At 43.1% G+C, this 21,002-nt stretch overlaps 1 protein-coding gene across 1 annotated transcript in view; it reads left to right on the forward strand.

Annotated features, from left to right (window-relative positions):
• Nucleotides 1-1,864: 1,864 nt before the first annotated feature.
• LOC118931523 (dynein axonemal heavy chain 9-like) overlaps nucleotides 1,865-21,002 on the forward strand; it is a 287,535-nt gene continuing 268,397 nt past the window's right edge. Inside the window, 1 exon segment of the mRNA XM_057499470.1 lies at nucleotides 1,865-2,444. Coding sequence (XP_057355453.1) covers nucleotides 1,916-2,444 — 529 coding nt within the window. The 5' untranslated portion in view covers nucleotides 1,865-1,915.

The following is a 21,002-nucleotide window of genomic DNA, read 5'->3' on the forward strand; positions in this document are numbered from 1 at the left end:
ACCCATCACAAACTATGTGAGATAATAAATGTCTACTGCTATTTTAAACAGATATTCTTTGGAGTAATTTGTTACACAGTAAGAGCAAATATACTTGTTATTTTGTTCCCTTATCATAATTATACAAAATAAAGATGGTATTGTTTTCAATAAATCCCATACAGACACCCCTGTGCCAAATCTCTTTCTAAAATGGAGATTAAGGTGTATAGTTGGGAGAAAAAGGCAAAAGCTGGCACTGTCCGTGTTCAGGAGGCTTCACTCTAGACCTCTTCAAGGCATCTTCACAGGTTCCCGTGTTTGTATTTTTATGTATATCGGGACAAAAGGACAAAGAGGATGAGGGGCAAATAGGCCATGGTGGGTTGATAGAAACTTTATTGGAAGACTTTACAGGAAGTTAATGGCCCTGACTTTATTCTCTATGTAAAACATGATTAGGATTGACCCTTTTGGAGGTCCTAAGCATTAAAAAAATGATGCCTTCCTATGTGCAAAATACAAACTCTACCAACTATGGTATGTGTAGGAAGGCCTCAACACTTCTTTTCCCTGATGCTTTTTTTGAAAAGTCAATTATCAAATTCATCTTAAAAAATCATGTGAGTGTCTTTGTTTTTGTTCCTTTACTCCTGGTTGGTCTACTGTTGATCTGGCAATGATAAAACACTCTTTACAAACATAAAGATTCAGTTTCTATGGGAACATTTTTCATCATAGCACCTCCTGTGTCCCAGTTATTATGAAATCAATCATTTTACCTTCTAGCTATAGCATTTCCTGAGGGCCTCTTGTTAGCCTCACTGCTTTTGATAAGTGCTTATTCTGTTAATATGCCTTTGAAGCCCATTACAAGTGCTCTTTTTACCCAGAAATGCTGCTGTCTCTGGTTGGTGCCTATAATTAGGGTGACAGGGCAGAAGGGAGCTCTTTCAGACCTGCAGGTCTCATGCTACTGAGGCTATATACCTTTCCTTGTCCCATCTCACCTTAACACATGCAGAGGACCAGGTTATTTATATCCTGATCATGGAGAAGGATTCAGCAGGTGGCAAATGCTAATTTCTGAGGTCAGAAAGGTGTTTCACATTATTCATTTTTGAAGACAAGGTCAAGATATACAGCAGGAATGGGAGGGTCTGAGCACCCTGCACATTTAAAACTGCTTTGCTGCGTTTGAGAAGAACTGATTGGGGCATACATAAATCACAGTGAAGTGATCTCAGAGTCTGAGTTCCCATTTGTCAGATGAAGCACACACTTGAGGCACGGACACAGCAGGACACTAAAAAACCTCTTAAAATATAATTGGTAATATAATTCTGAGGCTGAGCTGTGAACCACATATTGACTATTTAATTTTAAATTACTTAAAATTAAAATTTAAAAATTCAGTTCCTCAGCCGCACCAGCACACTTCAAATGCTTAGTGTCCACATAAGCATTGCTCTAAAGTATTTAAGTTTTCGTGGCAAATAAGTTAAAAATGTCACTGAATTCTTTGACATCTGTTTTATGATCTGACATTATTCTCAAGTTTGAAGTGTGCTTTTGGGGACTAGGTGGGACATCCAGAATGTTTTCAGTGTCTGGAGACCTCTAAGGAATGTCATCTGACCTTAACTAGCAGGACCCTTAACAGCACTTATATCCTACAAACCAGTGCCCTAGGACCATCACCCTCCAGTATTTGCAATATGAGAGGCAACACGCTAAACGTGAGCAGCCGCAGGTCTCCTAGCAACAACGACGCGATCCCGCCCCTTCCCCAGCCTGCCCTCTCCTACCTTATTAGACAGGAAGGGGCGGGGCCAGGAGTCCTGTGCCCAATAGGAGGGGAGCGGAGGATGGAGCCCCGGCTGCGTCCTCGTCTCTAGGGAAACCGCTGCTGCCCGAGGCAGCCAGAGGCCGCACGATGCCGAGCGCGGAGGAGCGGGCCGCGCTGGCTGAGGAGAACGCAGAAGACGAAGCCGGCGCCGACCCGCGCCTGCGACTTCTGGGGGCCTACATGGCCCAGAGCCTGCGACCGGCTGCGGGCGCCTGGGAGCGCTGCGCGGGTACCGCCGAGGCGGAGCGGCTGCTGCACGCCTTCCTGGGCCGCGATGCTGCGGAGGGTCCGCAGCCGCTGCTGGTGGTGCGGCCCGGGCCCGGGGGCCTGGCGCTGCGACCCGGGCTGGACGCGGGCCCCGACTCTGGCACGCCTCGTGCTAAGGGGCTATTTTGCCTGCGCACCAGGCCCGAGCCGCCCGGGCCCCACAGAGTCCGCGGCTCGGTGCTCTGCGGGGACGTGCCCGCAGCCCCTCTGGAGCACCTGTCCGCGCTCTTCTCCGAGGTGAGGGTGGGTTGGCCCCGCGGTGCTGCAACTGGGGAGGAGAAGGGGGAGGGGCGGGGCCAGGGGTGTGAGGCCAGGAGCCGAGTTTGGGGTGTCCGAGGAGAACAGGATGGTTGGGGCGGGTCCCAGTTGTATTGGAGGGGCGGAGCTGAGTGGGAACCGGCCGGAGCTAACCACTGAGACGTGAGACAGCTGTAAATGGGAGCGGGGGAAATTTGAGTAGGGGCCAGGTCAGAGTGAGAAAGTCTAGGGGCTAAGCTTGCTTCAGGCCTGGCCTGCGTTCAAGCTGAAGTGAGGGGACGCTAAAATCCCAAGAGTGCCTGCTGGGTCCTGACCGCTTGCTTTTTAAGGCTGTGTCTCTTCATCCCTCCTGGACACTGGTACTGGGAAGACAGGAAATGGTTAACAAAGGGGAATTTCTCTTCGGTCAGTGAGGTGAGAGAGGTGTTTACTTCTGGAGAAGAGTTAAAAGGGGAGGTAGGCTGGCTTTGACTTCATCTTATTCATTCATCACACAACTGTGTGCCAAATGTCAGCCCTGTGCCAAGATAAGAAGTTGGGGCATCCAGTTGGAAATGTCCAACAGGCGTTTGGAGGGGTCTGCCTGGAGCTGGGGGAGAAGCTCTCCAGAGATGTGGGTTATGCAGTGCTTCCATGAGCCCATAGCAGAAGCCTGGAGAGTGTGGGAGCTTTCAGGCAGGGTGCTCAGGAGAGATTCTTGGGACATTTAGACCTTTCTGGAATGGGAGTTAGCATCCCTGTAAGTTGAGTGTGCATGCTTCTGGAGGCCCAATGCTCTGGATCCTGCAAGCTGTGAAATCAGTGTTTTCAGAGTACTGGTTATGTGGTGTTTCATGTGATAGGTGCTATGGGGAATACCAAAGAAACAGAAGACAAGATCGCACCCATGAAATTACTCATATATTTAAAATATTTAAAGCTCGTATGACTGGGGTGGAGGTAGTTGTCTTAAAATATTTAAAGCCCATATGACTGGGGTGGAGGTAGTTCCACAGTTTGGTCCCAGTGTCGGAGCCAGGTTCTGGAGGCTCCCTGCCATGTCAAGTGTAAGCCCTTTAGCTGCTTTATCAGGAAGCTAATGAAGGGGAATTCCAGAAGGGGCTAGAGTTGCTCTGAGGGGCCCAGAGAAGCTAGAAGCTAGGTTTCTCAGTAGATGGGGAAGTGTTTAACAGCCCAAATGGCTTGACTGCTGGGCATTGTCTGAACACCGTCCCTGCAGAAGTCCAAGCTTGGGTAAAATCCCCTAATGTATGGTGGTGATGGAAAGTGCCATTGGGCTCAGAGGTGAGAGCTGTGTGGGTGGTCTGAGAGCCTGAACTAGCCTCAAGTGTTGCACTGGCTCCTGAATAAGAAGAAGGGAAGAATAAATTGAGAACAAAGTAACTTTTGAGGGATGAGGAGCAGACTGGACAAAGGTTCAGAGATGCAACTACACATGCATATGGCAGACAGTGGGTCCATCCCAGGGTTGCAAAAGGAAATGTATCCAGCAACAAAGGCAATTCAAAAGTGATTTTAAAATAATTCAAACCCTCAAATGTTCCAGAATTTTCATTGGTACATTGAAAGAGATTGGAAACAAACTGACCGTTCTTCAGCAGGGTACTGGGTGAATGAATGAAGGTCTATCTATAATTAAAAGAAACGACTGATGTGTAATAATCCTTAAGATAATTTGTGTGTATCAAAAATACACATAAAATAAAATTCACTCTCAATTTCCAAGTGTAAGGTACAATATTATCAGCCACATGTACATACACTGTTTGTGCCACAGATCCCAGAACTCCCCCATCCCACATGAATGAATTCTATACCCACTAAACCACTCCCTCTGCCTCCCCATCCCTTCCTTGGCAACCTCCACTCTACTTTCTGTCCCTATGAACTTGACCATTCTAGGCACCTCATATAAGTGGAATCATGCAGTATTTGTAACTTATTGTAACTGGCTTATTTCACTCAGCATGATGTCTTCAATATTCATCCATGTGACAGAATTCCCTTCCTTTTGAAGGCTCCATAAAATTCCATTGTATATTATATGTACACATTTTGTTTATCCATTTCTCCCTGGATGGACATTTATGTTGCTTTCAGCTCTTGGCTATTCTGAACAATGCTGCAATTTAAATAATTTTTTTAATTTTGCTTCAATTAAAATAATTTTCTAAGAGGTGCAGAATTGTATGTATAGTATGCTACCGTTTCTAGGTGGAAGACTCACTTTCCACTGCAAAGCTTTTGTTGTTTGTATGGTACCTCTTTTAAAACTCTAAATAAAATAATTATATTTCTCAAACCTCTAACAACAGTCTTTAGGCCATTCACCCACTCCTCTGCCACCTTCTTTTCCTATGTGCCCTGAAGCTACTCCAGAGTCACTTCAGAACCTTGCCTACCCCTTGTGCCCTAAGCCCCCCTGCCCCTCCCAGCTCTGCTGCCGACCCTCCCTGCTCCTGTGCGTTGGCTGACCAGGCTGCATGCTCCCCTTCAGCAGCACTGAAGTGAAGTCCCCACCTGCCTAAGACAAGGCTTCCTGGGTTGTGTGAGTGTGTGTGTGTGTGTGTGTGTGTGTGTGTTGGGGGAGATGTTGGGAGGGGAGGTGTTAACCAGGGGAGGAAGCTATACCTTTTAACATTTTTGTCCCATTACACTAGTAGAAAGTAAAGAAAAAAAATGTTTCCAAGGAAGAACAGACAATTTAGTAACTAGTTCTCCTGCTCCCTTTCTTCCTCCTCCCAATCACTTTCTGCACTGCTGCCTGGTTGTTTTTCCTACAGCTCTGAAACATAGATGCTGTTGTAAAGTTTTGTGTTTTGGAGAGAGACCATGGGATTTGGAGTTGCATGGACCTGGGCTCAAATCCTGATTCTGTCACTTTCATCAGTGTAATGTGAGCAGGTCAGCTCACCTCTTCAGTGTCAAACTACCTTGCAGGGTGTCATGAAATCTAGAATAATGTATTAGGGCACCTGGAACAGAGTGTGTGATGTTGTAGGTATTCCCTAAAGGATAGAATTATTGTTGGTCTGCATCCCATTTAAAAGTGCCCTCACTTCTCTGACTGTCCTGTCACCTTTCTCTAACCCAAACCTGACTCTCCTCAGAGGCACAGCCTTATTTATCCCACTGCCCTTCTACCTCTGAGCCTGGAGGTGAGACAGGTGTCCTTGCTCCTCTAGGCTGCTTCTTGATTCATGTTGGAAAGCCTCCAGTTTGAATCTCATGCCATCAGACAAAGCCACCCTCTCTCCTCATTGCTGCACCAGGTCCTGATGACACTGCCTTCCTCCGTGATTTGGCTCCCAGTCCACTCTGACCCTCCCCAGCATTACTCCTGTCTTTACAGGTGACCATTTCAGTAAACACACAAATAATCCTTCCAAACAGGCAGCCTCTGGGCTCCTTGAAGCTTACTCCTCCCTATCTTAACCACCCTTTCCCACCCATTCCCAGACCTTGAATTACCAAACCATCCCTTCATGATCCAATTTCAGGCACCTCTTTCTCTGGCCACTGCTCCTGTTTTCCAGCTCACTCTGTCCCATGTCACCACAACAAGCTCGTGACCCTGCTAGACTCTCCATTCCGTGGCTTCCACCACCTTCCCACTGTCCCTCTCTCCCCATTACCCAGCTGGAGTGCACCGTCATTCTCCTCATTCCCTTGCTCCTGACCGACTGGCCTCTGCCCTGCTTTGTTGTGCCTGCTTGGCAAAATCATAATCCTGGTGAAATCCAGCCTCTACCTACTCCATACCTGCAGCCATGAAGCTGAGTGGGGCCAGAGAAGAGAACAACTGGCTCCGCTTTAAATTCATGGCCCCACACCTCCAACAGAGGTGTATGCTTTCCGACTGACATCCCATACCTCCAATGCCAATTGTTTTCTTGTTCTTCATAATCACTCTTGCACACTTTCTTTCTTTCCCTCAAATATCCAAAATCTCCTCTATCAACCTCACTCTGTGATGCTTGCTTGGTTTAAAAAAACATAAATAATAGAATAAAATTTCCGCAGCTGCTTTTAGCTAGCCCATCTGCCAATAGCTGTACTCAGTGCTCTGCCATCCCCCCCATGGCTGCAGACTGTCTGCTGTCACCTGATGCCCACCCAAGGACTAAAACTGCCACTTTTGGACTAATTCTGCCCATTCTCACCTCCTTGAGGTGGTCACTCCAGCAATCCTCCCCTCTCTCCTACATTCCTATTTTTCCCCTCTGCACTAGATAATTCCCATCAAACAAAATCCTCATTCCTTCCGCCAACTACCATACCATCCTATTTCTATGGTCCCCTTTCTAGCAACATGTCTAGAATCCATGTCTATTCTGGCTGTGTCCCCTTCTTTTCTTGCTTTATCTTATACACACTCACAGGGCCCTTACCCCTGCATTGCATGGAAGATAAATGAAAGAACTTGCCAGTATCTCCAGTGACCTCCACTAATTGGAGGCTCATTATCAGTACTCTTCCTGCTTGACCTGCGAGAAGCGCTTGACATAGTTCCTGATGACCCTTTCCTTTCTTCCCTTGGCTTTTAGAAGACAGCCTTCCAGTTACCTTCTGTCACATGGCCACTCCCTCTCAGTCTCCACTGGTGGCACCCCGACTCCTTCCCAACTTCCTAACATGGGAACCCTAGGGCTTATTCCTGGGACATCTTTTCTCTACATATACTCAATTTCTTGTGGGCACTCACTCGCCTGCAGAGCTCCACAAATGATCTGTACGTGACATCTACCAAATTTGTTACCTTTAGTCTTCTCTGAACTCCCAACCACCATATCCAACTGCTTACTCAATGTCCCCAGTCAGAAGTCCAACAGATGTATCAAATGCTAATGTGTCCAAAAACGCATTCCCGGTCTTCTGTCGAGAACATACTCCACCCTTTCTCTTCCCCACACCAGTTACTGGCAGTGCCGTTCCTCCTGTTATTCAAATCCCAAAGCTTGGAGTCATCCTGACTCCTTTTATTTTCTCACAGCCCTGTAACTAATCCATCAAGAAATCGGCCGAATCTTCAAAATGTGTATAGAAACAGACCATTTCTTATATCTCCTCCACTACTCCCGTGCCAAGCCACTGCCTTCTGTGTCAAAGCACAGCTTGCTAACCCATCCCTTTCTCTTGCTTAGGCCCCTGACAGTCTATTCTCAACACTGCAGCTGGAGTGACCCTTCTAAAAATGGTGTCAGACTATGTCAGCCCTTTTCTCAAAACCCTCCAGTGATTGCTGCTCCTCTGAGGGGGAAAATCAAAATCCCACAGGTAGGGCTGCCTGTGCTCTGACCTGCTTGACTCAGCCCTGCTCTTCTCCCTCACCCTGTTCCCATTTCACTGACCTCCACACTGCTCCTGGGCCACCCTAGGCATGCTCCCACCTCAGGGCCTTTGCGCTGGCTATTCCTTCTACCTGCAGTATGTTCCCCCTAAGGGTCTGCACCTCGCCCTCACTACCCTCCCTAGACTTTGTTCAAATGTTACCTTCTCAGTGAGGTCTGCCTCCCATCACTCCACTGAACGATTACAACCCCTCCAGCCCACATTCCTGGTCCTCCTCACCTGCTTTGTTTAGACTTTTTTTTCCCACAGAACTTGTTTGTTGACTGTCTCTCCCCTAGAATATGAACTTCATGAGGTCAGGAATCTTTGTTTTGCTCACTGACACACCTTCCCAGCACCCAGAACAGTACTAGCTCATAGTAGATGCTCAATAAATATTCATTAAATTATTGAATGCATCGTTTTTCATTTCATAGAAAGCCCATATTTATTATTTTTCTATTACTCAGAGCCCTCCAAAATCCAACCCAAGCCCATCCACCACTTTTTCTTCAGACAGCAAGTATTATGTTATCCTATGAATCTCTGCTGAGAGCTTCCTGCATGCCAGACCTTAGGGAGGATGGTGGGTAAATAAAGACCGAATGAGATATAGTCTCTGCTTTGAGATCCTAGGAGAATTCCTGTTCATACTCTCTCCCCTGGTAGGCCTTTGCTCTGGGCCCAAAGAGTCCTTTCTTAACATAAATATGAATAAAGCTCAGTTTGTGACATTCTGTCTCTCTTCACCTTCTTGTAAGTTCTCAGTTCACTCTTTCCAGACAGGGCAGGCAAGGATCACCCTCCTCGATTCACGTGCTGGGTCCAAGTATTCTGTGTCACAGCCACACAGACTCATTGGTCATGTATAGAACCCACCCAACCACATGAGTCCATATTTTCTTCTCAATGTAGTTCCTTTTCCCATTACCTGATCCTCTGTTTTTCTTTCTCATACTCCCTTCCCATCAGCTGTGAGCTTTTGACAGGTATACATTCCTAGTGAGGTGTGTTAATTACAATTTCTTAAGTTGGGAGTGGCAGGAACCTCAATTTAAATTGGCTCAGGAAGTTCAAGAGCATTATGATCCAGGGGCTCCAGTGATGTCACAGGACTTGGTCTCTCTCATTCTACAAACTTCCCCTAAGGGTCCACGTGGTAGCAAGATGGCCACCAAATATTCCAGGCTCAGACAAAAGAGAAAGCTTCTCTCTCTCAAAAAATTCAGACGAGACGCTGATTCTGATCAGCTCCGATTTGGCCACAGGTCCTCCCCTGGATCTGGAGATGAGTGCCAAGGAAGAGGAACTATGTTGGGTGGCCAAAACCAACTAGTGTTCACCCTCCAGATAGATTCAAGGTCCTCAAGCTGGCTTACTTTTTTTTTTTTTTTGAGAGGGCGTCTCTCATATTTATTGATCAAATGGTTGTTAACAACAATAAAATTCTGTATAGGGGAGTCAATGCTCAATGCACAATCATTAATCCACCCCAAGCCTAACTCTCATCAGTCTCCAATCTTCTGAAGCATAATGAACAAGTTCTTACATGGTGAACAAATTCTTACATAGTGAATAAGTTCTTACATGGTGAACAGTACAAGGGCAGTCATCACAGAAACTTTCGGTTTTGATCACGCATTATGAACTATAAACAATCAGGTCAAATACGAATATTCGTTTGATTTTTATACTTGATTTATATGTGGATCCAACATTTCTCCCTTTATTATTATTATTATTATTTTAAATAAAATGCTGAAGTGGTAGGTAGGTGCAAGATAAAGGTAGAAAACATAGTTTAGTGTTGTAAGAGGGCAAATGTAGATGATCAGGTGTGTGCCTGTAGACTATGTGTTAATCCAAGCTAGACAAGGGCAATAAAACATCCACGGATGCAGAAGATTTCTCTCAAAACGGGGGGTGAGGTTCTAAGCCTCACCTCTGTTGATCCCCAATTTCTCACCTGATGGCCCCCCTGTGACTGTGCCTGTCTTAGGTTGTTCCTCGCTTGAGGAATCTTACCCGTCTCTGGCTAACCAGTCATCTTCCGGGGCCATACAGGAAAATGTAAAGTTGGTAAGTGAGAGAGAAGCCATATTGTTTGAAAAGGTTAGCTTTTTACTTCTCTGCAGATTTATGCCCTGTGGCTTATATGCCCAGCATTTGTCTTGAGGTATCTTTACCAGTTGGAGGAATTATGATACTTGGTGAATTTGATACGAGGCATGAATTCTATTTAAGGGTTGTAATTACGAAGGAAGAACAAAAGCTATAGAAGTAGCAGACGGAAGAAAACATGGGAAGATTGATTATTTCTTTGACATATCTTTTGTAGAGTAACTTAAGCATGTATAGGTTTTAAACTAATTAAATTGCGCACACACATTAACATAATAGGAATACAGTGACATAACCAAAGCAGATGTATAATTACCAGCCATCTCCAGTGAAACCAAGAAAACCAGATAGGCCCCCAAGGCATTTGTGAAAATTTTTTTTTTTTCAGTTTTTTTTTTTTTTTTTTTGTAGATAATTATTTTTTATTGAAGGGTAGTTGACACACAGTATTACATTACATTACTTTCAGGTGTAAAACATAGTGATTCAACATTTATATACAAGACAATTCTAGGTACCAGCTATCACCATACCAAGCTGTTACAATATCTTGACTATATTCCTTATGCTATACATTACATCCTGGTTACTTATTTATTTCACCATTGGAAGTGTGTACTTTTTTTTTTTTTGTGAGGGCATCTCTCGTATTTATTGATCAAATGGTTGTTAACAACAATAAAATTCTGTATACTGGAGGCAATGCTCAATGCACAATCATTAATCCACCCCAAGCCTAACTCTCATCAGTCTCCAATCTTCTGAGGCATAATAAACAAGTTCTTACATGGAGAACAAATTCTTACATAGTGAATAAGTTACATGGTGAACAGTACAAGGGCAGTCATCACAGAAACTTTCGGTTTTGCTCATGCATTATGAACTATAAACAGTCAGTTCAAATATGAATACTCATTTGATTTTTATACTTGATTTATATGTGGATACCACATTTCTCTGTTTATTATTATTATTTTTAATAAAATGCTGAAGTGGTAGGTAGATACAAGATAAAGGTAGAAAACATAGTTTAGTGTTGTAAGAGAGCAAATGTAGATGATCAGGTGTGTGCCTGTAGACTATGTGTTAATCCAAGCTAGACAAGGGCAATAAAACATCCACGGATGCAGAAGATTTCTCTCAGAACAGGGGGGGTGAGGTTCTAAGCCTCACCTCTGTTGATCCCCAATTTCTCACCTGATGACCCCCCTGCGACTGTGCCTGTCTTAGGTTGTTCCTCCCTTGAGGAATCTTACCCGTCTCTGGCTAACCAGACATCTTCTGGGGCCATACAGGGAAATGTAAAGTTGGTAAGTGAGAGAGAAGCCTTATTGTTTGAAATGGTTAGCTTTTTATTTCTTTGCATATTTATGCCCTGTAGCTACTATGCCCAGCATTTGTCTTGAGGAATCTTTACCACTTGGAAGAATTATGATACTCAGTAAATTTGATATGAGGCATGAATTCTATTTAAGGGTTGTAATTAGGAAGGAAGATGAAAAGCTATAGAAGTAGCAGGCGGAAGAAAACATGGGAAGATTGATTATTTCTTTGACATATCTTCTTGTAGAGTAACTTCAGCATGTATAGGTTTTAAGCTACTACTTAAATTGCGCACACACATTAACATAATAGGAGTATAGTTACATAACCAAAGCATACCTGTAATTACCAGCCATCTCCAGTGAAACCAAGAAAACCAGTTAGGCACCTTAGGCATTTGTGAAAACTTATCTATGATATGATGGATATTTTCCAACTGAACTTGAACAGTCTGAGAGAAATCAGACAAATTAAAACAACCCATTCCTGGGGACTGTTCACATCCCTTATGTTCTTTTAACAGTAAATAGTCTGTAGTTGTAAGATTTTGGAGCGCTACAATTTGCACTTCTCCTAATTCTTGATTGAGTTCCAACAGTATAGATCCAGTCAAATTTGTTGTTTTACTGTATGCACAGGCCAACTTAGATATCTCCTTCATTCCCATGGCAAGTCCAGGAACTGGTGGGATGAGTGCATCTACAGCTGTAGCAGTGCGTGGATCTTTGTTGGGGTTTTTTGATGATCATCTTCTGGCATGAGTCTTCCCAAGAGTGCTGATGTTGGAAGTTCTTTTTCATATCGTATCTTAGTTCATTTTCGGGGTAGCCCAATTAGGATTTGATCCTCTGTATAAACACAAACAGACCCTTTCCCTACTCTTTTATATGCCCTTTATACCCTTGTGTAGAACTCATTGGAGGTTACAACACAGGAACTGCCTTTTTTTTTTGTGGTATCACTAATCTACACTTACATGATGAATATTATGTTTACTAGGCTCTCCCCTATACCAGGTCCCCCCTATAAACCCCTTTACAGTCACTGTCCATCAGCATAGCAAAATGTTGTAGAATCACTACTTGCCTTCTCTGTGTTGTACAGCCCTCCCTTTTCTCCTACCCCCCCATGCATGTTAATCTTAATACCCCCCTACTTCTCCCCCCCCCCTTATCCCTCCCTACCCACCCATCCTCCCCAGTCCCTTTCCCTTTGGTACCTCTTAGTCCATTCTTGAGTTCTGTGATTCTGCTGCTGTTTTGTTCCTTCAGTTTTTCCTTTGTTCTTATATTCCACAGATAAGTGAAATCATTTGGTATTTCTCTTTCTCCGCTTGGCTTGTTTCACTGAGCATAATACCCTCCAGCCCCATCCATGTTGCTGCAAATGGTTGGATTTGCCCTTTTCTTATGGCTGAGTAGTATTCCATTGTGTATATGTACCACATCTTCTTTATCCATTCATCTATCGATGGACATTTAGGTTGCTTCCAATTCTTGGTTATTGTAAATAGTGCTGCGATAAACATAGGGGTGCACTGATCTTTCTCATACTTGATTGCTGCATTATTAGGGTAAATTCCTAGGAGTGGAATTCCTGGGTCAAATGGTAGGTCTGTTTTGAGCATTTTGATGTACCTCCATACTGCTTTCCACAATGGTTGAACTAACTTTCATTCCCACCAGCAGTGTAGGAGGGTTCCCCTTTCTCCACAGCCTCGCCAATATTTGTTGTTGTTTGTCTTTTGGATGGCAGCCACCCTTACTGGTGTGAGGTGATACCTCATTGTAGTTTTAATTTGCATTTCTCTGATAATTAGCGATGTGGAGCATCTTTTCATGTGTCTGTTGGCCATCTGTATTTCTTTTTTGGAGAACTGTCTGTTCAGTTCCTCTGCCCATTTTTTATGTGGATTATTTGTTTTTTGTTTGTTGAGGCGTGTGAGCTCTTTATATATTCTGGACGTCAAGCCTTTATCGGATGTGTCATTTTCAAATATATTCTCCCATACTGTAGGGTTCCTTTTTGTTCTATTTATGGTGTCTTTTGCTGTACAGAAGCTTTTCAGCTTAATATAGTCCCACTTATTCATTTTTGCTGTTGTTTTCCTTGCCCGGGGAGATATGTTCAAAAAGCGGTCACTCATGTTTATGTCTAAGAGGTTTTTGCCTATTTTTTCTTCCAAGAGTTTAATGGTTTCATGACTTACATTCAGGTCTTTGATCCATTTTGAGTTTACTTTTGTATATGGGGTTAGACAATGGTCCAGTTTCTTTCTTGTACATGTAGCTGTCCAGTTTTGCCAGCACCATCTGTTGAAGAGACTGTCATTTCGCCATTGTATGTCCATGGCTCCTTTATCAAATATTAATTGACCATATATGTCTGGGTTAATGTCTGGATTGTCTAGTCTGTTCCATTGGTCTGTGGCTGTGCTCTTGTGCCAGTACCAAATTGTCTTGATTGCTATGGTTGTATAGTAGAGCTTGAAGTTGGGGAGTGAGATCCTCCCTACTTTATTCTTCTTTCTCAGGATTGCTTTGGCTATTCGGGGTCTTTGGTGTTTCCAGATGAATTTTTGAATTATTTGTTCCAGTTCATTGAAGAATGTTGCTGGTAGTTTCATAGGGATTGCATCAAATCTGTATATTGCTTTGGGCAGGATGGCCATTTTGACGATATTAATTCTTCCTAGCCACGAGCATGGGATGCGTTCCCATCTGTTAGTGTCCCCTTTAATTTCTCATAAGAGTGACTTGTAGTTTTCAGAGTATATGTCTTTCACTTCTTTGGTTAGGTTTATTCCTAGGTATTTTATTTTTTTTGATGCAATTGTGAATGGAGTTGTTTTCCTGATTTCTCTTTCTGTTGGTTCATTGTTAGTGTATAAGAAAGCCAGAGATTTCTGTGTGTTGATTTTGTATCCTGCAACTTTGCTGTATTCAGATATCAGTTCTTGTAGTTTTGGGGTGGAGTCTTTAGGATTTTTTATGTACAGTATCATGTCATCTGCAAATAGTGACAGTTTAACTTCTTCTTTACCAATCTGGATTCTTTGTATTTCTTTGTTTTGTCTGATTGCCATGGCTAGGACCTCCAGTAGTATGTTAAATAACAGTGGGGAGATTGGGCATCCCTGTCTAGTTCCCGATCTCAGAGGAAATGCTTTCAGCTTCTCGCTGTTCAGTATAATGTTGGCTGTGGGATTATCATAGATGGCCTTTATTATGTTGAGGTACTTGTCCTCTATTCCCATTTTGCTGAGAGTTTTTATCGTGAATGGATGTTGAACTTTGTCAAATGCTTTTTCAGCATCTATGGAGATGATCATGTGGTTTTTGTCTTTCTTTTTGTTGATGTGGTGGATGATGTTGATGGACTTTCGAATGTTGTACCATCCTTGCATCCCTGGGATGAATCCCACTTGGTCATGGTGTATGATCCTTTTGATGTATTTTTGAATTCGGTTTGCTAATATTTTGTTGAGTATTTTTGCATCTACGTTCATCAGGGATATTGGTCTGTAGTTTCCTTTTTTAGTGGGGTCTTTGCCTGGTTTTGGTATTAGGGTGATGTTAGCTTCATAGAATGAGTTTGGGAGTACCCCCTCTTCCTCTATTTTTTGGAAAACTTTAAGGAGAATGGGTATTATGTCTTCCCTGTATGTCTTATAAAATTCTGAGGTAAATCCATCTGGCCCAGGGGTTTTGTTCTTTGGTAGTTTTTTGATTATCGCTTTAATTTCGTTGCTGGTAATTGGTCTGTTTAGATTTTCTGTTTCTTTCTGGGTCAGTCTTGGAAGGTTGTATTTTTCTAGGAAGTTGTCCATTTCTCCTAGGTTTCCCAGCTTGTTAGCATATAGGTTTTCATAGTATTCTCTAATAATTCTTTGTATTTCTGTGGGGTCCGTCGTGATTTTTCCTTTCTCGTTTCTGATACTGTTGATTTGTGTTGACTCTCTTTTCTTCTTAATAAGTCTGGCTAGAGGCTTATGTATTTTGTTTATTTTCTCGAAGAACCAGCTCTTGGTTTCATTGATTTTTGCTATTGTTTTATTCTTCTCAATTTTATTTATTTCTTCTCTGATCTTTATTATGTCCCTCCTTCTGCTGACCTTAGGCCTCATCTGTTCTTCTTTTTCCAATTTTGATAATTGTGATATTAGACCATTCATTTGGGATTGTTCTTCCTTTTTTAAATATGCTTGGATTGCTATATACTTTCCGCTTATTACTGCTTTTGCTGTGTCCCACAGAAGTTGGGACTTAGTGTTGTTGTTGTCATTTGTTTCCATATATTGCTGGATCTCCATTTTGATTTGGTCATTGATCCATTGATTATTTAGGAGCGTGTTGTTAAGCCTCCATGTGTTTGTGGGCCTCTTTGCTTTCTTTGTACAGTTTATTTCTAGTTTTATGCGTTTGTGGTCTGAAAAGTTGGTTGGTATGATTTCAATCTTTTGGAATTTTCTGAGGCTCTTTTTGTGGCCTCGTATGTGGTCTATTCTGGAGAATGTTCCATGTGCACTTGAGAAGAATGTATATCCTGTTGCTTTTGGATGTAGAGTTCTATAGATGTCTATTAGGTCCATCTGCTCTACTGTGTTTTTCAGTGCTTCCGTGTCCTTACTTATTTTCTGCCCAGTGGATCTATCCTTTGGGGTGTGTGGTGTGTTGAAGTCTTCTAGAATGAATGCATTGCAGTCTATTTCCCCCTTTAGTTCTGTTAGTATTTGTTTCACATATGCTGGTGCTCCTGTGTTGGGTGCATATATATTTAGAATGGTTATATCCTCTTGTTGGACTGAGCCCTTTATTGTTACGTAGTGTCCTTCTTTATCTCTTGATACTTTCTTTGTTTTGAAGTCTATTTTGTCTGATATTAATACTGCAACCCCTGCTTTCTTCTCGCTGTTGTTTGCTTGAAATATGTTTTTCCATCCCTTGACTTTTAGTCTGTACATGTCTTTGAGTTTGAGGTGAGTTTCTTGTAAGCAGCATATAGATGAGTCTTGCTATTTTATCCATTCTATTACTCTGTGTCTTTTGATTTTTGCATTCAGCCCATTAACATTTAGGGTGACTATTGAAAGATATGTACTTATTGCCATTGCAGGCTTTAAATTCGTGGTTACCAAAGGTTCAGGTTAGCCTCTTTAGTATCTTATTGCCTAACTTAGCTCCCTTATTGAGCTGTTACATACACTGTCTGGAGATTCTTTTCTTCTCTCCCTTCTTATTCCTCCTCCTCGATTCTTCATATGTTGGGTGTTTTTTGCTGTGCTCTTTCTAGGAGTGCTCCCATCTAGAGCAGTCCCTGTAAGATGTTCTGGAGGTGGTTTGTGGGAAGCAAATTCCCTCAGCTTTTGTTTGTCTGGGAATTGTTTAATCCCACCATCATATTTGAATGATAGTCGTGCTGGATACAGTATCCTTGGTTCAAGGCCCTTCTGTTTCATTGTATTAAATATATCATGCCATTCTCTTCTGGCCTGTAGGGTTTCTGTCGAGAAGTCTTATGTTAGCCTTATTGGTTTTCCTTTATAGGTGACCTTTTTCTCTCTAGCTGCCTTTAACACTCTTTCCTTGTCCTTGATCTTTGCCATTTTAATTATTATGTGTCTTGGTGTTGTCCTCCTTGGATCCTTTCTGTTGGGGGTTCTGTGTATTTCCGTGGTCTGTTCAATTATTTCCTCCCCCAGTTTGGGGAAGTTTTCAGCAATTATTTCTTCTAAGATACTTTCCATCTCTTTTCCTCTCTCTTCTTCTTCTGGAACCCCCATAATACAGATATTGTTCCTTTTGGATTGGTCACACAGTTCTCTTAATATTGTTTCATTCTTGGAGATCCTTTTATCTCACTGTATGTCAGCTTCTATGCGTTCCTGTTCTCTGGTTTCAATTCCATCAATGGCCTCTTGCATCCTATCCCTTCTGCTTATAAACCCTTCCAGAGTTTGTTTCATTTCTGTGATCTCCTTTCTGACATCTGTGATCTCCCTCTGGACTTCATCCCATTTCTCTTGCGTATTTCTCTGCATCTCTGTCAGCATGTTTATGATTCTTATTTTGAATTCTTTTTCAGGAAGACTGGCTAGGTCTGTCTCCTTCTCTGGTGTTGTCTCTGTGATCTTTGTCTGCCTGTAGCTTTGCCTTTTCATGGTGATAGGAATAGTTTGCAGAGTTGGGATGAGTGATGGCTGGAGGAACTTCCCTTCTTGTTGGTTTGTGGCCCTCCTGTCCTGGGAGAACAGTGACCTCTAGAGGCTTGTGCTGGGCAGCTGTGCGCAGACAGGGTTTCTGCTTCCTGCCCGGCTGCTATGGAGTTTATCTCCGCTGTTGCTGTGGGCATGGCCTGGCTCGGGCTGCTGCTCCAAAGTGGTGGAGTCGCGTTGGAGGGGGAGCGGCTGGGAGGCTATTTATCTCTGTAAGGGGCCTCCGTGCTCCCTGCAGTCCAGGGGTTAGGGTGCCCAGAGATCCCGGATTCCCTACCTCTGGATTAAGTGTCCCGCCCTGCCCCTTTAAGACTTCCAATAAGCACCCGCCAAAACAAAACAACGACCACAAAAAAGAAAGAAAAAAAAATTATTTTAATTTAAAAAAATGAAAAAAAAAAGGTGTCCGCTCGTTTTTCTTTATTCTCCGGTGCCAGCCTCAGGCATCTGCTCACCGGTCTTGCTTCCCTGTTTCCCTAGTATTGGGGTTCCTATCCCTTTAAGACTTCCACAAAGCGCTCGCCAAAACAAAACAGCAAAAAAGAAAAAAAACTGGTCGCTCGCTTTTCTGGTGTCCTTCAGCGCCAGGCCACTGGTGCCCACTCACTGTTCTTGCTGCCCTGTTTCCCTAGTATTGGGGTCCCTTTCCCTTTAAGTCTTCCAAAAAGCGCTCGCCAAAACAAAACAACAACAACAACAACAAAAAATGGTCGCTCGCTTTTCTGGTGTCCTCCAGCGCCAGGCCACCGGTGCCCGCTCACTGTTCTTGCTGCCCTGTTTCCCTGGCATCCAGGGTCCCCTGGGCCCGTACTGTGTCTGCACTCTGGCCCGGATGGCTGGGGCTGGGTGTTCGGCAGTCCTGGCCTCCATCTCCCTCCCGCTCTGCCTATTCTTCTCCCGCCGGGAGTTGGGGGGATGGGCGCTTGGCTCCCGCCAGGCCGGGGCTTGTATCTTACCCCCTTCGCGAGGCGTTGGGTTCTCTCAGGTGCGGATGTGGTCTGGATATTGTCCTGTGTCCTCTGGTCTTTATTCTAGGAAGGGTCGTCTTTGTTATATTTTCATAGATATATGTGGTTTTGGGAGGAGATTTCCGCTGCTCTACTCACACCGCCATCTTCCGATCCCTCCGGTACTTGCAATTTCTTATGATTTAAGCTTAATCCAAGGAGTGATGTCCAAACCCTTTTTCTCTTCTGGAAAGACAAATTTGCTCTGTTAGAGGTGAGAGAGCCCTGTGTCTGGAGCCCACTAGTTACACCTTGTCCCACCTTCTCTTCCTCATGCCTTTGGGTTTGGAAACCACTCAGCTAAAGGGATGAAAGTTCCAGTGGGGAGTTTCTGACATGTGCTTATAACAGATAAAGCAGCATAAGTTGCTAGTCTTTCAGGTCCTTCTGGGCCTTAAAATCTTATCACAGAGGCCACTCTACCAGCACCTGAAGCTGGCTTGGAATGCAGGCCCTCTTGAGGCCCTAGTTTATTGCTTCACTGAGGGATTTTTGTGTCCTGTAGGAATCAGTAGTTGTTCCCAATTTATACTTCAATTCAAATGGGACAGGTGTCCCCAGAGTGGTGTGTTTACCTCTGTTGCTGTGAGGGATGACTGTGGGAGACCTATAGACAGGTCTATTAAAAATGCATGAAAGGGCAACTGTTTTTAGCAAGTGACACCAGTTTCCATTTGTGGTAGTGATTTGAAGTTTTCATTTTATATGATTTTATTTATCAATTTAGAGAAAAGTATTAAGTACTACAGGTAGTAAGCAGACATGATATATCATAAATGAGGGATGCAAATGATTGAAATCTAGAGCTCTGAAATAAAATAACAGGTAGTAAGAAAAGTAAAAAGTGTACTTATGAGTTGGCTCTTTAGAGTCCTAGATATATTTTTCATGTTAATAGATCCATAGATTATAATCATTCATATTGATTAATAGTTATGAAAGAATTTGGTTCTTTTACAGTAGAGGATATGCTGGCAATGAAAAGAAATTAGAAAAAAAACAATACCATTATAATAACACCAGATACATACTATTATAAAATTAGAAATCCTTTAAATATATAGCTTACTTCCAATGATGGAAGAAAAGAAATGTTGATTAAAGAAGTTAGGTAGACTTGGCCTGAAATTTTGGTAGGTTCACCTGAGAATAAAAAGCTTTAAGAGGCTGGTGGTGGATTTTCTCATTTCTAATTGAGTTTCAGAGCATCTGTCTTGCTTTACCCTAAGTAAATGTATTTACATGTACATTATTATTATTATTCTCAATCAGGTAGTCCTTTGACTACTGATGGACTGAAGAGGGGGAAAGGAGAAGAAATATTCCTGGATTAGCAGACACAGATTAGAATGCAGTGATACATAAAGAAGGTGGTTAAAAGGATATAGGAAAAAGTGTGGGAATAAGATTGTCTGCATGAAGAACCTTGGAAAGCAGGAAGCAACAGAATCCTGAAGGGGAGAAAACAGGGCAATAAAGACTAATTAGGGAGTTCTGTCTCTGGCCACTAGGGGCAGGATTGGCTAGAACAGCCTGGTTGCCAACCCAGGATCTTTGTAGGCAGATACGTAGAAGAGAAGTCAAGGTCCAGCGGTATGCTGGAGCCAGCCTGGACTGGCTAGCAGTTTCTCGTGAGAGCCTGCTGTATGTACCTCTTTTCAACCCCTCTGCTCAACACTCAGTGAAGTCAGTTTAGTAGCTTGAAATCAGACATGGTGGAAAGATTGGGATTATTTACACCACAGAAATCGGCAAATGCTACAAATGAAGGCTTTTGCCCCTGAAAAGCCTGTTGTTAAAGATTTACCAGCAAACCACTAAACATCACTGTATAACAGGCAGTTTATATTTGCAATTTTAAAAGGTGTGTGCTTAACTCTGTTCATCTCTTCATCTACCTTGTGATTGAAGGTCGTTGCACCCTGGACTGGATAAGCCAATCCTCAAATATTTGTGCACTTAAAAATTAGGGGAGTGCCTGTTTGGCTACAGGAGATTTTGCTTCTTACAAAAGGCATCATAAAGAGAAAGCTACTCTGGCCTGGTGGTCTCAGCCCCTTTTCCTATAGCACATGTAGAAGCAGGCATGTGCTCAGGAGAGTGGCTGCTAGATTCTGGTAGCACCTATTCCCACACAGCTGTGTCAATATTCACATCAGCTCCCCCATTTAAGAATCACTGCTTTAATCAATTTACCATGACATTTGACTTTCAAAATCCAATTCACAGACTGCTTCCCACAGCTCCACTTGGGATATAAAGTACAGATGTACATATCACAAACTACTGTGTGTCATGAGCACCACAACCATCCAGTGAGGGATTTAACATGATAAATACGTGGGATAATCTTGACTTTGCTCAGCTAGGCAGGGCTGGCCAATTCAGAGGCAGACCCTGGGCAAGGAATTTGAGCCTTAATATCTTCACTTATAAATTGGGGATAATAAAGCTACTTCACAGGGCTTCCTATGAGATGGTACACATCTAGTGAGTAGAACAATGCCTGCATATTGCAACTGTTTACTAAATCGTACATATTTTGAGCTTTCCTTTAGGATGAATACAAAACTTCACCCATATAATATGACTAAGAACATCTTCTCTCATAGGACAGTACCAGATTATCTGTCCAGGGATGAACCAACATGTA

This window comes from Manis pentadactyla, chromosome 4 (assembly GCF_030020395.1).
Source record: "Manis pentadactyla isolate mManPen7 chromosome 4, mManPen7.hap1, whole genome shotgun sequence".
Classification (NCBI taxonomy): domain Eukaryota; kingdom Metazoa; phylum Chordata; class Mammalia; order Pholidota; family Manidae; genus Manis; species Manis pentadactyla.